This window comes from Tachypleus tridentatus, chromosome 1, assembly GCF_004210375.1.
Source record: "Tachypleus tridentatus isolate NWPU-2018 chromosome 1, ASM421037v1, whole genome shotgun sequence".
Classification (NCBI taxonomy): Eukaryota; Metazoa; Arthropoda; class Merostomata; order Xiphosura; family Limulidae; genus Tachypleus; species Tachypleus tridentatus.
Genome location: NC_134825.1, coordinates 183804749 through 183821608, shown reverse-complemented (window position 1 = coordinate 183821608; position 16860 = coordinate 183804749). Strand labels below are relative to the sequence as shown.

The 16860-nt window shown below is 31.0% G+C and overlaps 1 protein-coding gene across 2 annotated transcripts in view; it reads right to left on the bottom strand.

Moving 5' to 3' along the window:
• Positions 1 to 16860, bottom strand: part of LOC143232009 (transcriptional regulator protein Pur-beta-like) — an 86249-nt gene that overhangs the window by 10411 nt on the left and 58978 nt on the right. For both annotated transcript variants that reach the window (XM_076466979.1, XM_076466987.1), the window contains exons 3-4: positions 16160 to 16262; positions 11456 to 11574 (exon numbers count right to left, since the gene is read on the bottom strand). In XM_076466979.1, the coding sequence (XP_076323094.1) occupies positions 11456 to 11574; positions 16160 to 16262 (222 nt within the window). The remainder of the gene's footprint in view (positions 1 to 11455; positions 11575 to 16159; positions 16263 to 16860) is intronic.

The following is a 16860-nucleotide window of genomic DNA, read 5'->3' as shown; positions in this document are numbered from 1 at the left end:
GTGAAATCTAGATTATTAGGGAAGAAAAGAAGTCTTTTAAATAATAAGTATGAGGACTGCTCTAGCTATTGTTTGTGAAATCTAGATTATTAGGGAAGAAAAGAAGTCTTTTAAATAATAAGTATGAGGACTGCTCTAGCTATTGTTTGTGAAATCTAGATTATTAGGGAAGAAAAGAAGTATTGTTTGTGAAATCTAGATTAAGGGATAATAAGTATGAGGACTGCTCTAGCTATTGTTTGTGAAATCTAGATTATTAGGGAAGAAAAGAAGTCTTTTAAATAATAAGTATGAGGACTGCTCTAGCTATTGTTTGTGAAATCTAGATTATTAGGGAAGAAAAGAAGTCTTTTAAATAATAAGTATGAGGACTGCTCTAGCTATTGTTTGTGAAATCTAGATTATTAGGGAAAAGAAAAGAAGTCTTTATTGTTTGTGAAATAATAAGTATGAGGACTGCTCTAGCTATTGTTTGTGAAATCTAGATTATTAGGGAAGAAAAGAAGTCTTTTAAATAATAAGTATGAGGACTGCTCTAGCTATTGTTTGTGAAATCTAGATTATTAGGGAAGAAAAGAAGTCTTTTAAATAATAAGTATGAGGACTGCTCTAGCTATTGTTTGTGAAATCTAGATTATTAGGGAAGAAAAGAAGTAATTTAAATAATAAGTATGAGGACTGCTCTAGCTATTGTTTGTGAAATCTAGATTATTAGGGAAGAAAAGAAGTAATTTAAATAATAAGTATGAGGACTGCTCTAGCTATTGTTTGTGAAATCTAGATTATTAGGGAAGAAAAGAAGTAATTTAAATAATAAGTATGAGGACTGCTCTAGCTATTGTTTGTGAAATCTAGATTATTAGGGAAGAAAAGAAGTAATTTAAATAATAAGTATGAGGACTGCTCTAGCTATTGTTTGTGAAATCTAGATTATTAGGGAAGAAAAGAAGTAATTTAAATAATAAGTATGAGGACTGCTCTAGCTATTGTTTGTGAAATCTAGATTATTAGGGAAGAAAAGAAGTAATTTAAATAATAAGTATGAGGACTGCTCTAGCTATTGTTTGTGAAATCTAGATTATTAGGGAAGAAAAGAAGTAATTTAAATAATAAGTATGAGGACTGCTCTAGCTATTGTTTGTGAAATCTAGATTATTAGGGAAGAAAAGAAGTAATTTAAATAATAAGTATGAGGACTGCTCTAGCTATTGTTTGTGAAATCTAGATTATTAGGGAAGAAAAGAAGTAATTTAAATAATAAGTATGAGGACTGCTCTAGCTATTGTTTGTGAAATCTAGATTATTAGGGAAGAAAAGAAGTCTTTTAAATAATAAGTATGAGGACTGCTCTAGCTATTGTTTGTGAAATCTAGATTATTAGGGAAGAAAAGAAGTCTTTTAAATAATAAGTATGAGGACTGCTCTAGCTATTGTTTGTGAAATCTAGATTATTAGGGAAGAAAAGAAGTAATTTAAATAATAAGTATGAGGACTGCTCTAGCTATTGTTTGTGAAATCTAGATTATTAGGGAAGAAAAGAAGTAATTTAAATAATAAGTATGAGGACTGCTCTAGCTATTGTTTGTGAAATCTAGATTATTAGGGAAGAAAAGAAGTAATTTAAATAATAAGTATGAGGACTGCTCTAGCTATTGTTTGTGAAATCTAGATTATTAGGGAAGAAAAGAAGTAATTTAAATAATAAGTATGAGGACTGCTCTAGCTATTGTTTGTGAAATCTAGATTATTAGGGAAGAAAAGAAGTAATTTAAATAATAAGTATGAGGACTGCTCTAGCTATTGTTTGTGAAATCTAGATTATTAGGGAAGAAAAGAAGTCTTTTAAATAATAAGTATGAGGACTGCTCTAGCTATTGTTTGTGAAATCTAGATTATTAGGGAAGAAAAGAAGTAATTTAAATAATAAGTATGAGGACTGCTCTAGCTATTGTTTGTGAAATCTAGATTATTAGGGAAGAAAAGAAGTAATTTAAATAATAAGTATGAGGACTGCTCTAGCTATTGTTTGTGAAATCTAGATTATTAGGGAAGAAAAGAAGTAATTTAAATAATAAGTATGAGGACTGCTCTAGCTATTGTTTGTGAAATCTAGATTATTAGGGAAGAAAAGAAGTAATTTAAATAATAAGTATGAGGACTGCTCTAGCTATTGTTTGTGAAATCTAGATTATTAGGGAAGAAAAGAAGTAATTTAAATAATAAGTATGAGGACTGCTCTAGCTATTGTTTGTGAAATCTAGATTATTAGGGAAGAAAAGAAGTCTATTGTTTGTGAAATCTAGATTATTAGTATTTAAATAATAAGTATGAGGACTGCTCTAGCTATTGTTTGTGAAATCTAGATTATTAGGGAAGAAAAGAAGTCTTTTAAATAATAAGTATGAGGACTGCTCTAGCTATTGTTTGTGAAATCTAGATTATTAGGGAAGAAAAGAAGTCTTTTAAATAATAAGTATGAGGACTGCTCTAGCTATTGTTTGTGAAATCTAGATTATTAGGGAAGAAAAGAAGTCTTTTAAATAATAAGTATGAGGACTGCTCTAGCTATTGTTTGTGAAATCTAGATTATTAGGGAAGAAAAGAAGTCTTTTAAATAATAAGTATGAGGACTGCTCTAGCTATTGTTTGTGAAATCTAGATTATTAGGGAAGAAAAGAAGTCTTTTAAATAATAAGTATGAGGACTGCTCTAGCTATTGTTTGTGAAATCTAGATTATTAGGGAAGAAAAGAAGTCTTTTAAATAATAAGTATGAGGACTGCTCTAGCTATTGTTTGTGAAATCTAGATTATTAGGGAAGAAAAGAAGTAATTTAAATAATAAGTATGAGGACTGCTCTAGCTATTGTTTGTGAAATCTAGATTATTAGGGAAGAAAAGAAGTCTTTTAAATAATAAGTATGAGGACTGCTCTAGCTATTGTTTGTGAAATCTAGATTATTAGGGAAGAAAAGAAGTCTTTTAAATAATAAGTATGAGGACTGCTCTAGCTATTGTTTGTGAAATCTAGATTATTAGGGAAGAAAAGAAGTCTTTTAAATAATAAGTATGAGGACTGCTCTAGCTATTGTTTGTGAAATCTAGATTATTAGGGAAGAAAAGAAGTAATTTAAATAATAAGTATGAGGACTGCTCTAGCTATTGTTTGTGAAATCTAGATTATTAGGGAAGAAAAGAAGTAATTTAAATAATAAGTATGAGGACTGCTCTAGCTATTGTTTGTGAAATCTAGATTATTAGGGAAGAAAAGAAGTCTTTTAAATAATAAGTATGAGGACTGCTCTAGCTATTGTTTGTGAAATCTAGATTATTAGGGAAGAAAAGAAGTAATTTAAATAATAAGTATGAGGACTGCTCTAGCTATTGTTTGTGAAATCTAGATTATTAGGGAAGAAAAGAAGTAATTTAAATAATAAGTATGAGGACTGCTCTAGCTATTGTTTGTGAAATCTAGATTATTAGGGAAGAAAAGAAGTAATTTAAATAATAAGTATGAGGACTGCTCTAGCTATTGTTTGTGAAATCTAGATTATTAGGGAAGAAAAGAAGTAATTTAAATAATAAGTATGAGGACTGCTCTAGCTATTGTTTGTGAAATCTAGATTATTAGGGAAGAAAAGAAGTAATTTAAATAATAAGTATGAGGACTGCTCTAGCTATTGTTTGTGAAATCTAGATTATTAGGGAAGAAAAGAAGTAATTTAAATAATAAGTATGAGGACTGCTCTAGCTATTGTTTGTGAAATCTAGATTATTAGGAAGAAAAGAAAAATAATAAGATGAGGACTGCTCTAGCTATTGTTTGTGAAATCTAATAAGTATGAGGACTGCTCTAGCTATTGTTTGTGAAATCTAGATTATTAGGGAAGAAAAGAAGTCTTTTAAATAATAAGTATGAGGACTGCTCTAGCTATTGTTTGTGAAATCTAGATTATTAGGGAAGAAAAGAAGTAATTTAAATAATAAGTATGAGGACTGCTCTAGCTATTGTTTGTGAAATCTAGATTATTAGGGAAGAAAAGAAGTAATTTAAATAATAAGTATGAGGACTGCTCTAGCTATTGTTTGTGAAATCTAGATTATTAGGGAAGAAAAGAAGTAATTTAAATAATAAGTATGAGGACTGCTCTAGCTATTGTTTGTGAAATCTAGATTATTAGGGAAGAAAAGAAGTAATTTAAATAATAAGTATGAGGACTGCTCTAGCTATTGTTTGTGAAATCTAGATTATTAGGGAAGAAAAGAAGTAATTTAAATAATAAGTATGAGGACTGCTCTAGCTATTGTTTGTGAAATCTAGATTATTAGGGAAGAAAAGAAGTAATTTAAATAATAAGTATGAGGACTGCTCTAGCTATTGTTTGTGAAATCTAGATTATTAGGGAAGAAAAGAAGTAATTTAAATAATAAGTATGAGGACTGCTCTAGCTATTGTTTGTGAAATCTAGATTATTAGGGAAGAAAAGAAGTAATTTAAATAATAAGTATGAGGACTGCTCTAGCTATTGTTTGTGAAATCTAGATTATTAGGGAAGAAAAGAAGTAATTTAAATAATAAGTATGAGGACTGCTCTAGCTATTGTTTGTGAAATCTAGATTATTAGGGAAGAAAAGAAGTAATTTAAATAATAAGTATGAGGACTGCTCTAGCTATTGTTTGTGAAATCTAGATTATTAGGGAAGAAAAGAAGTAATTTAAATAATAAGTATGAGGACTGCTCTAGCTATTGTTTGTGAAATCTAGATTATTAGGGAAGAAAAGAAGTAATTTAAATAATAAGTATGAGGACTGCTCTAGCTATTGTTTGTGAAATCTAGATTATTAGGGAAGAAAAGAAGTAATTTAAATAATAAGTATGAGGACTGCTCTAGCTATTGTTTGTGAAATCTAGATTATTAGGGAAGAAAAGAAGTAATTTAAATAATAAGTATGAGGACTGCTCTAGCTATTGTTTGTGAAATCTAGATTATTAGGGAAGAAAAGAAGTAATTTAAATAATAAGTATGAGGACTGCTCTAGCTATTGTTTGTGAAATCTAGATTATTAGGGAAGAAAAGAAGTAATTTAAATAATAAGTATGATGACTGCTCTAGCTATTGTTTGTGAAATCTAGATTATTAGGGAAGAAAAGAAGTAATTTAAATAATAAGTATGAGGACTGCTCTAGCTATTGTTTGTGAAATCTAGATTATTAGGGAAGAAAAGAAGTAATTTAAATAATAAGTATGAGGACTGCTCTAGCTATTGTTTGTGAAATCTAGATTATTAGGGAAGAAAAGAAGTAATTTAAATAATAAGTATGAGGACTGCTCTAGCTATTGTTTGTGAAATCTAGATTATTAGGGAAGAAAAGAAGTAATTTAAATAATAAGTATGAGGACTGCTCTAGCTATTGTTTGTGAAATCTAGATTATTAGGGAAGAAAAGAAGTAATTTAAATAATAAGTATGATGACTGCTCTAGCTATTGTTTGTGAAATCTAGATTATTAGGGAAGAAAAGAAGTAATTTAAATAATAAGTATGATGACTGCTCTAGCTATTGTTTGTGAAATCTAGATTATTAGGGAAGAAAAGAAGTAATTTAAATAATAAGTATGATGACTGCTCTAGCTATTGTTTGTGAAATCTAGATTATTAGGGAAGAAAAGAAGTAATTTAAATAATAAGTATGATGACTGCTCTAGCTATTGTTTGTGAAATCTAGATTATTAGGGAAGAAAAGAAGTAATTTAAATAATAAGTATGATGACTGCTCTAGCTATTGTTTGTGAAATCTAGATTATTAGGGAAGAAAAGAAGTAATTTAAATAATAAGTATGATGACTGCTCTAGCTATTGTTTGTGAAATCTAGATTATTAGGGAAGAAAAGAAGTAATTTAAATAATAAGTATGATGACTGCTCTAGCTATTGTTTGTGAAATCTAGATTATTAGGGAAGAAAAGAAGTAATTTAAATAATAAGTATGATGACTGCTCTAGCTATTGTTTGTGAAATCTAGATTATTAGGGAAGAAAAGAAGTAATTTAAATAATAAGTATGATGACTGCTCTAGCTATTGTTTGTGAAATCTAGATTATTAGGGAAGAAAAGAAGTAATTTAAATAATAAGTATGATGACTGCTCTAGCTATTGTTTGTGAAATCTAGATTATTAGGGAAGAAAAGAAGTAATTTAAATAATAAGTATGATGACTGCTCTAGCTATTGTTTGTGAAATCTAGATTATTAGGGAAGAAAAGAAGTAATTTAAATAATAAGTATGATGACTGCTCTAGCTATTGTTTGTGAAATCTAGATTATTAGGGAAGAAAAGAAGTAATTTAAATAATAAGTATGATGACTGCTCTAGCTATTGTTTGTGAAATCTAGATTATTAGGGAAGAAAAGAAGTCTTTTAAATAATAAGTATGAGGACTGCTCTAGCTATTGTTTGTGAAATCTAGATTATTAGGGAAGAAAAGAAGTAATTTAAATAATAAGTATGAGGACTGCTCTAGCTATTGTTTGTGAAATCTAGATTATTAGGGAAGAAAAGAAGTAATTTAAATAATAAGTATGATGACTGCTCTAGCTATTGTTTGTGAAATCTAGATTATTAGGGAAGAAAAGAAGTAATTTAAATAATAAGTATGAGGACTGCTCTAGCTATTGTTTGTGAAATAAATATGATTGGGGAAAAATGAAGTCACTAACTAGTAAATAAGACAAAGATAAAGCATTGGAATAATTTGTACCTTTTATTCTGAAAATATAAACTTTCTTTAATTCCTAGAAGCAAAATGTTCAAATTTTAAGTTCTTTGTTGAAAACAAATACATTAATATTTCAGTAATAATTCTGAGACTAAAAGAATTAAATTCTATATCTCAAATCATCCAATGTGAGCAATTTGTATCTGCAACAGAACAGTGTTATTAGTAAATTCTGCCTTACACCAGCATACCGAAGTAATTTGTGTTTAGGATCAAACATCTTTAAGTTGTTGTTAAAAAAAAACATGTTGTAAAAATTCGAGTTGCATATTAAACATTTTCTGTTTTGTATCCTTGTGTTTCTGTTAATCCTGTTCAAGTGCACTACTATCTCTCAATCCAAGGATTCAGTAACATGGACCATACAGTGATTTTTGAACATTTTATAATAAATGTCTTTTATTATCATAAAGTTGATACACTTTATATGTAGAGATGGCACATCTATTCAATAAGTATAATATAACAATAACAGATACTTTAAAACATGATTGTTATTTGTTTCTCTATACAACAAACCCCAAAATAAAGCAGGAAACTATCACTTAGATACCAAACCAAAAAGTGACCAAACCCACCATATTGTTCAGTTTTCTTGTTATTTCTGCCGAGATAACTTTACAATTTATCATTTTATTTAGGTTTGAACCGAAACCTACTTTATGTTTCTGAGCAGGTCACAATCTCACCACTTAGTCATAATAACCAGTAGTCATTTTTAAAATAAATCACATTTTTAATGTAATGAATATTATAACCACCCCTTGAAGTGCATACTATACAACAGGTGTTTTTTTAGGGAGACAACTGCTACATTACGTTACACTGTAAAACGCATGAGTACAAAATGATTAATAGGTTGATCAGTTTGACTCAACTCTGAGAGTCTGTAATTATCAAGACATGTTTCGACTTTGGTTTTCTTGTACACAAGTTTTAGTTACTCTATATTTATACCTATCTTGTAATGACCATGATATTACAATAAACAAACTGCATACCAATAGTCAGGAATATATATAACTTCCAACTGTAGTAATCATAAAGTCATGCCTACATTTCACAGTGTAACATTAAATTTCACTATTGAAAGTCATGTAGGAATGATCTATGTATAGCTGTATCATCCCTACACCATTTTAGATTTTCAAACTCTTTATTACTTGAATTATTTAAGATAGTCTAAAATATTTCAACGTTTAAAGTTCTATGTTGTTGCAGTAAAGAAATATTTGGATAGAACGCTTGAACAGAAAACGACACTAAGTCTGCATGTAATAGACACTGGTTAAGTAACCAACATTTCAAAAATAGCAATAAAAATCAACCAGAAGACGTGAACAGAAAACATAACTAAGTCTGCATGTAATAGACACTGGTTAAGTAACCAACATTTCAAAAATAGCAATAAATAGACACTGGTTAATAAATCATTGATGTTTCCACATTTGTTATACAGGGTGTTCAGAAAGTCACTGTGCACTTATATATTTATTAACAGACAAAACTGCACAGTGACTTTCCGAACACCCTGTATAACAAATGTGGATACATCAGTAATTGAGTACTTGATGTAATTAGTCTTATTGGAAATGTGTAGATGTGGATGATGAACTTGGCAAAGGTTACATATTGATATGGGAAGGAATAATGTGTAAAGAGAATGGGAGAAACCTCAGGTCAAACAGGTGTCAAGAAAATGTAACAACTACACTTCACTTATCTGTAAAGAGAATGGGATAAGCCTCTGATCAGACACATGTAAAGTGAATGGGATCAGCTCCACATCAGACATATCTAAACTGAATGGGATCAGCTCCACATCAGATATGTCTAAAGTGAATGGGATCAGCTCCACATCAGATATGTCTAAAGTGAATGGGATCAGCTCCACATCAGATATGTCTAAAGTGAATGGGATCAGCTCCACATCAGATATGTCTAAAGTGAATGGGATCAGCTCCACATCAGACACATGTAAAGTGAATGGGATCAGCTCCACATCAGATATGTCTAAAGTGAATGGGATCAGCTCCACATCAGATATGTCTAAAGTGAATGGGATCAGCTCCACATCAGACACGTGTAAAGTGAATGGGATCAGCTCCACATCAGATATGTCTAAAGTGAATTGGATCAGCTCCACATCAGATATGTCTAAAGTGAATGGGATCAGCTCCACATCAGACATGTCTAAAGTGAATGGGATCAACTCCATATCAAATGTGTGTAAAGTGAATGGGATCAGCTCCACATCAGATATGTCTAAAGTGAATGGGATCAGCTCCACATCAGACATGTCTAAAGTGAATGGGATCAACTTCATATCAAATGTGTGTAAAGTGAATGGGATCAGCTCCACATCAGATATGTCTAAAGTGAATGGGATCAGCTCCACATCAGACATGTCTAAAGTGAATGGGATCAGCTCCACATCAGATATGTCTAAAGTGAATGGGATCAGCTCCACATCAGACATGTCTAAAGTGAATGGGATCAGCTCCACATCAGATATGTCTAAAGTGAATGGGATCAGCTCCACATCAGAATGTCTAAAGTGAATGGGATCAACTCCAGATCAAATGTGTGTAAAGTGAATGGAATCAGCCACAGATCAGACATGTGCACTGGAATCAAGCTTCAGCCATGATAAATGTCACTGTTGTATTAGTTACTTATCAGTGATGTCGAGAAAATCCACTTGTAGAGACAAATTCATATGTAAAAATGGCTCGTTTGGGTTGAGAAAATATTTTACGTAGAGGAGCAAACAATGTTTCAACCTTCTTTGGTCATCGTCAGGTTCACAAAGAAAGAAAGAGGTAACTGACTGGAAACTGACCACATGTTTGAAAGGGGTTGTGTAACTGAGTGTTGAAATGTAGAGGACATGCTTAGATGTTTGAATATATAAATTATATTATTTATTTTATTATATCATTTTTAATATAGGTATAAAGGTGTTCCTTTGTATTGGTTTATTTTGGGCCTAAGCTTTTGTACAAGTAAGGCTTCTTTAATTTTGAGTTTTTTTATGTGGTCAGCTTCTGGTCAGTTACCTCTTTCTTTCTTTGTAAACTTGATGATGACCGAAGAAGGTCGAAACATTGTTTGCTCCTCTATGTAAAATATTTTCTCAACCCAAACGAGCTGTCTTTACATATATATTAGTTACTTAGTTATCTGTGGAACAAGTATATAGTTTTAATTATTGTCAGATACAGGAGGGCTGAGAAATTAATTAAAATGAGGAGTATAAGAATTATTTGTCACATTTAAATAAACATCTCAGTTTGAAAAGTTAAGCCTAAAAATGAAGACAGATCATTATTAAAGTGAAAGATCTGTTAGATATACAAGACTATTTAGTGTAGGTGTCAGTATTTAGTTTATTTTGTGACTTAATATTTAATTATTGTTTAGTTTTCAACACATCCTTGGCTAGGCTGTGTTAATACTGTTGTATCTCATGTTACTCAAGTCTCATTATCTTACAGTTCTTCTCATGTAGTTTAGACAAACTTCGGGGCCTCAGATGGACAACTTATAAATATAGGTGGCAAAACAAGTGCAAGTCAAGTTAAGTAATGAAAAGTGAAGAAAAAGGTGCAGTTCAGTTAGAAAATTAGTTATAGAAAGAAAACTTGAAGTTAGCTGGCATATCACTGATTAGCTGTAACAGGTGATATTTTAAAGTGAGTTTCACAGTGTAGTAAAAATAAGGAAAATATTTTGTCTTTTCAAAGGGTGTTCTAAAGTAAATGAACCCATCTGTGTGGACTTTTACAAAGAGGAAAAAAGTAATTAAAGTTCAAGATATAATTGTGGTAACACACAGAGTAATGTAAGTATATAATTCATTGATAAAAACAGATAAAAATAATTAATTTCATCAATTACATTCTAAAGTAATTTATTAAGACTAAATAGATTTTTGACAAAAAAATAGAATTATTTATAGTTTGATATACAACTGTGATTTCCACAGAGTAAAGAATTTTTGTATGTACATTTAACTTGTATTGAATATATTACTTTAAAACAAGTGGAGCATATGCTGTCTGTTTATTGTTAGAATTCATTGCCAACAAGTCACAGACACCTACGGTCTACATACAAAAAATCTTGGCATAAACAGATGTTGATCCGATACAAGAGTTAAAAGAATATCACATCCTCTAAGATAAACTCCCATGAACAATCACATCCTCTAAGATAAACTCCCATGAACAATCACATCCTCTAAGATAAACTCCCATGAACAATCACATCCTCTAAGATAAACTCCCATGAACAAAATTTATTTCATTTTATCAATAACTGATCTCTTTTAATTATATGGTGGCAGATTTTGGCTTCCACAAGAATTCAAACAAAATGGTTTGTGCTGACAACAACTGAAGATGGATTATGTTGTAATCATAAGTTACTAAGATTAAATTTTTTTTCACTCTCAGTATCATATTCATCACTTACTTATGTTATGAAATTAGGATGACTTATGAGAAAGAGAAACTAGATTTCTGTAATAATCCAACATTATTCTGAGTAAAGCTGAGACAATTCTGCATTCAGAGTTTTCTGGAGGGAGAGAAAACTAAGACATTTTGTTCAATTAAATTTAAAACTAAGACATTTTGTTTAATTAAATTTAAAACTAAGACATTTTGTTAATGCTTACTCTTAAAAACCTTCCTCTGGAATTTTCTTTGAGGTCAAGATAATACCTTCTGTTCTCCTTTATCATCACTTCACTTTTCAACTTTCCATCTTCTGGTAAGTTATCTGGATTAGGTGGACCTGATGCCATTAAAATATAGTAAAATAATTTCTCTAAAGCAAGGTTCTAGACAAAATTATAAACTATCATTTATAATATTAATAAAGGAAAACATTTTCATTTTTGGTACAGTTTATAAACCTTATGTTATAAACATCTTTGAAGTGAAATCAGTTCAGAATGGATAACTAAGAATTAATGTTCTGTACATTAGATGTTTCCAGTGGTACACTGCAAACAGTGAAAGGGTAAGACTAGTGTAACTGTTGTATAGTTAGGGCTATGATATATTTTGAATATGATTTTATAACGTTAGAAAAACACAGATTCAAGAAATCAATTTAACACAAAAAAACATGATCTCTTTTCCCCAAGCATTTTAAAAAGGACCAACTTTTGAAGGATTTCTTATCACAGAGTATTACATTTTATTTTGTCAAAACAAATATAATTTTAGTTACTATCTCATAATTCAAATTAATTTTAGTGATTGTATGAAAGAAATAATACAGATTTCTTGAGAACAGCCATTAGTAGTTTATAACAGAAACAGTTTACAAATCAGTCGTTCGGGAGGACTTCTTTCTATATCATTCAATAGTTCTATTTAAACAGTAGAACAAATCCAATACTTACCAGCAGTAAGAGAGGAACTGGTTAAATGACTTAGTAAAGATTACTCATTTAACAAAGCATAAATCATAATATTTCATGTAGCTTAGTTAAAACTGATAGAACAAGTGTACATCCATACAGATAAATTAATATTTATACATTTTGGAAACGTTTATATGTAAGCACAGAAAACATCAAGTGAATACTGCCATCATTAAAGAATATTATATTTAACGCTGCAAGACGAGCAAATAGTCATAATTTGATGTTCCACTGGTTAGTAATCTTAATAAACAAACTGCATTTTTTGTTTGTACATGAAATCAGTGAAAGTTAAAGAATACTAAGTAACAAAATAAATGTTCACTTTCAGTTAAATACTGTCATCTATGAAATCTAATTTTGTATTCTTTGATTCTAGAGAGTTATTATAACACATGGCCATCAGCTGTTTCTGCCTGAGATTATAAGTGTACATATATGTCATCACATTCTCCAAGTTTTTGAAATCTGTAAAGTACCACAGGTGGCTAATTTACAAACAGTTGAAGGGATGTCAGTGTTTCACTCTATTATTAAGTTGAAATTATATTTTTAATGAGGACAAGGTTTATAATATAACACTATGTGTTTGAAAGATATAAATTCCAATGTGAGTGCACATCTAGTTTTATTTTACACTAATAATTAAAATAATTAACCACTATCTATTAACAAATATGCTGTGCAATTCTGTACTGACAGCAGTTGAACTAATGTAAAATGGAACATTAACTGATATTTGTTTGTTTTTTTAGTTTTTAGGTGAACTAGCCTCAACTATGCTTCAAAACTATTTTGTGTATCATAAAGTAGTGTATGCAGAAAATTTTGGCCTTGTTTAAATGTAGTTAATTTAACATTAAATGTCATGTTATAAACCCACTTTTATTATAAATTTACATCCTGGAAGTGTATATGGAATATAGGAAACTATCTGACACACAAACCTATAACGTTAATGAAATGATTACAAACATGTTATGAGAACACTGGTCAACTTCTAGATAAAACCTACAGATGACTCTCCAGAAACATCCACACTCATCAGAATTATATAAACTATGTTCAAGAGATTAGATAAAATATGTAATCTTACAGATTTCAGTTATTTATATATTTTATTAACAGGGAGGTATGTAATCCTGACATTGTCACCTAATAATTAATCTCCAAGTTATACCCCAAACATACCTGACTAGTGTTATTTGAGACTTGCTACAATAAAACTAAATCTCATAAATGTACAAACCTTGTATTTACTATATATATTTCTTGCTAAGGTTTAGTGATTTTAAAAATGTGATGCTAAGTTCTATTCATGTCTTTAATGTAGGATCCATGTTGGTGTTTTAATAAAAAACAAGAAATTTGCTCACTCTGTTGTAATACAGGGTGTCAGTGTAGCTAAAGGTTCTGTGTATGTACATATACACGACTATACATATACAACAATATCAAACCTTATTCAAGAGAAATATGTAAAAACTAACAAACAACTGATGATGCTTCTAATAATCACAGGTTTTCACTATCTGTACCTAGTTGTGTGACTGACAATTCCAGCTACTTCTGTAATAACACGCTGGATAAATGTAAAAACTGAAATGTTTATAAAAGAATAACCAGATGGTGAATACACCAACATATATGAACAAAGTAGATCGTGAAGGTTCAGAAAGAGGTTGTTCTGTATTTGTAAAATGTCTATGTTATAAGAGTGATTAACTAATGACAGAAGAGTAAAGTAGTTCTTAACAATTTAGTTTTCAAACATTTCTATAAATGTACAAGAATGATGGGTTGTATTCAAGATGTTATAAGGATGATGGAAATGCTACTGAAACCAATAACTGTATAAAAAAGAAAACAAAAACAAGTGTTAGAAACAAAGACAAGTGTCAGTCATGTTGTTTACACAGAATTGGTGAAATATTTCAACAGGTTCTTAATGATTGGCCCAAGCTAATATCTCCTTCTTTTTTTACACCTAGCACAACATTAACCATTGATTTTATAAAATAATAAAGAAAACTGTATTTTGCAGTAAGAACATTAAGAATGTACCACACAACCTTTAGTGGCACTAAAACGATATATAAAAGTATAAGTAACATACTTCCATTTTTGTTTCTAATTTGTATTCAATTGAAAATAATGGTTTATTTTAAATATTCAATGGTCTTCCTGTTAGACATTGCTAATGAAACAACAAGCCATCAGGGACTGAAACAACACTGTGACCAGCAGATTTACTCCAGTAACAAGCCATCAGGGACTGAAACAACACTGTGACCAGCAGATTTACTCCAGTAACAAGCCATCAGGGACTGAAACAACACTGTGACCAGCAGATTTACTCCAGTAACAAACCATCAGGGACTGAAACAACACTGTGACCAGCAGATATACTCCAGTAACAAACCATCAGGGACTGAAACAACACTGTGACAAGCAGATTTACTCCAGTAACAAACCATCAGGGACTGAAACAACACTGTGACCAGCAGATTTACTCCAGTAACAAACCATCAGGGACTGAAACAACACTGTGACAAGCAGATTTACTCCAGTAACAAACCATCAGGGACTGAAACAACACTGTGACAAGCAGATTTACTCCAGTAACAAACCATCAGGGACTGAAACAACACTGTGACAAGCAGATTTACTCCAGTAACAAGCCATCAGGGACTGAAACAACACTGTGACCAGCAGATTTACTCCAGTAACAAGTTATCAGGGACTGAAACAACACCGTGACTAGCAGATTTACTCCAGTAACAAGGGAACTAACACAGGGACTGAAACAACACTGTGACCAGCAGATTTACACCAGTAACAAGTTATCAGGGACTGAAACAACACTGTGACCAGCAGGCTTACACCAGTAACAAGTCATCAGGGACTGAAACAACACTGTGACCAGCAGATTTACACCAGTAACAAGTTATCAGGAACTGAAACAACACTGTGACCAGCAGATTTATACCAGTAACAAGTCATCAGGGACTGAAACAACACTGTGACCAGCAGGCTTACACCAGTAACAAGTTATCAGGGACTGAAACAACACTGTGACCAGCAGATTTACACCAGTAACAAGTTATCAGGGACTGAAACAACACTGTGACCAGCAGATTTACACCAGTAACAAGTGAACTAACACCGTGACCAGCAGATTTACACTAGTAAAAAGTGAACTAACACCGTGACCAGAAGGCTTACACCAGTGAACTAACACTTACGTGACCAGCAGCAGGCTTACACCAGTAACAAGTGAACTAACACCCTGTGACCAGCAGATTTACTCCAGTAACAAGTGAACTAACACCGTGACCAGCAGATTTACTCCAGTAACAAGTGAACTAACACCGTGACTAGCTGATTTACAACAGTAACAAGTCATCAGAAACTAAAATAACACTGTGAACAGCAGGTTTACACCAAGTGTTTTGAATTCCAGTACTCAAGATAGTGTACATTCATAAGAAAATGGGTTTCTTGTAATCAGTAAACAATGTCAGTAGATACAAATCTACAGGTTTAGAAATATAGAACTGTTATAATCAATAACACCTACATATACCAAACACTCAAAATGGTTGAGCACTAACAAGAATTTAAATGTTGGCTGAAAAATCAATCAAACTGATAATATTTATTAAGAATTCCAAGTTAAAGTATCACCAAACAAGTAGAGACCTATTATTAAATTACATAAACATGTTTTGACAGTTTTCTCTCATGACCAATTCTTTATTTACTTCAAATATTTATACATGACATCAAGGAATGTGTGAGTTTATGTTACTCATTCCAACACAAAACAACATTTTCAAATAAACAAAATACAAGTAACTGTATCATATTACTTTAAACTATTAATGTTTTTATAAACTAGTTTATGGAGATGATGGGCACTATTTTCACAGCCTCATCTCTACTCACCCAATGAAGCATAGATTTCACTAAAAGATGTCAGATGGTCCCTTAGTTCTAGAGCTGTGGACATTGCAAACAACAGACGGCTTTTTCTACCTGCAGGACCAACCTAAACAAACAATTTAAACTTTTTGAAAAACAATTCTGAAATCTTCATCACACTGGTATAAAAACTGCACTCTCTGGTTCACAAAGCTAACGACTGCTGTACACTAAAAATAACATGATTACTGGTTAATTAATGTCAGAAAAGAACAATGATACGGTTGTTTGCACTTGAATTAAAACTGTTCCAACATGCAAACATTGAATTAAAAATCTACATCAATAACTGCACATCACACTTTAAAGTTTCACGTTATAAAGTTGAAACAACTAAACCACATAGTTGGGATTTTTATTTGCATTTAAATAAGTGACATGTAATCTCTTCACTGGTTCCACACGTGAATAGAAGAGTTTTTGAAATATCTCTACTGGGTGATACCAGTTTTGAGGATCAATAACGTTTATATCAATTGTTAAATGTAGAGAATTTGTAAACAAGGTTTATTTTGTAACTTAATATCAAGACCTGAATGAAGGACGACACACAAGGTTTATTTTGTAACTTAATATCAAGACCTGAATGAAGGACGACACACAAGGTTTATTTTGTAACTTAATATCAAGACCTGAATGAAGGACGACACATACAGTATATTTAT